At 60.2% G+C, this 382-nt stretch overlaps 1 protein-coding gene across 1 annotated transcript in view; it reads right to left on the bottom strand.

Moving 5' to 3' along the window:
• The window catches only part of IFI35 (interferon-induced protein 35), a gene marked incomplete at its 3' end in the record, with an annotated part of 1,962 nt that extends 1,680 nt beyond the window's left edge, over positions 1 to 282 (bottom strand). The window contains exon 1 of the mRNA XM_010151660.1: positions 34 to 282. Coding sequence (XP_010149962.1) covers positions 34 to 282 — 249 coding nt within the window. The remainder of the gene's footprint in view (positions 1 to 33) is intronic.
• Positions 283 to 382: the final 100 nt, after the last annotated feature.

Consider the following 382-nt stretch of genomic DNA (forward strand, 5'->3'; position numbering starts at 1 on the left):
CCAGCAGCTCCGAGTGCCCACACACACGGTTACCTTCACTGGATTCTCCTGCAGGGCCTTCCTTGCTTCTTCCAGTTTCTTTTCCAGCACCTGCTTCTCCTGCATCAGCTTGGTCTTCTCCTCCTTTGCTAACAAAATATCCACCTGGAAGGAAAGGAGGGGGCGGTAAGGGAACCGGCGGGACACGAGGGGCTGCAGCGCACTCTCCAACGTCAGCGCAGCTCTTGGACACGGCTCCACCTGCGCTCTTTTTCTGCTCTTGGATGCCCTGGCTCCTCGCATTTGGTTCCAGCCCTTCCGCCACCAGCCCCCTCCCCGGCACAGGCCTGACGGACATCCCAGTAAACCTCCACCGTGCCCAGAGATCTCGGAGCAGCGGAGC

The sequence above is a fragment of the Eurypyga helias genome, unplaced genomic scaffold (assembly GCF_000690775.1).
Source record: "Eurypyga helias isolate BGI_N326 unplaced genomic scaffold, ASM69077v1 scaffold48005, whole genome shotgun sequence".
Taxonomy (NCBI): domain Eukaryota; kingdom Metazoa; phylum Chordata; class Aves; order Eurypygiformes; family Eurypygidae; genus Eurypyga; species Eurypyga helias.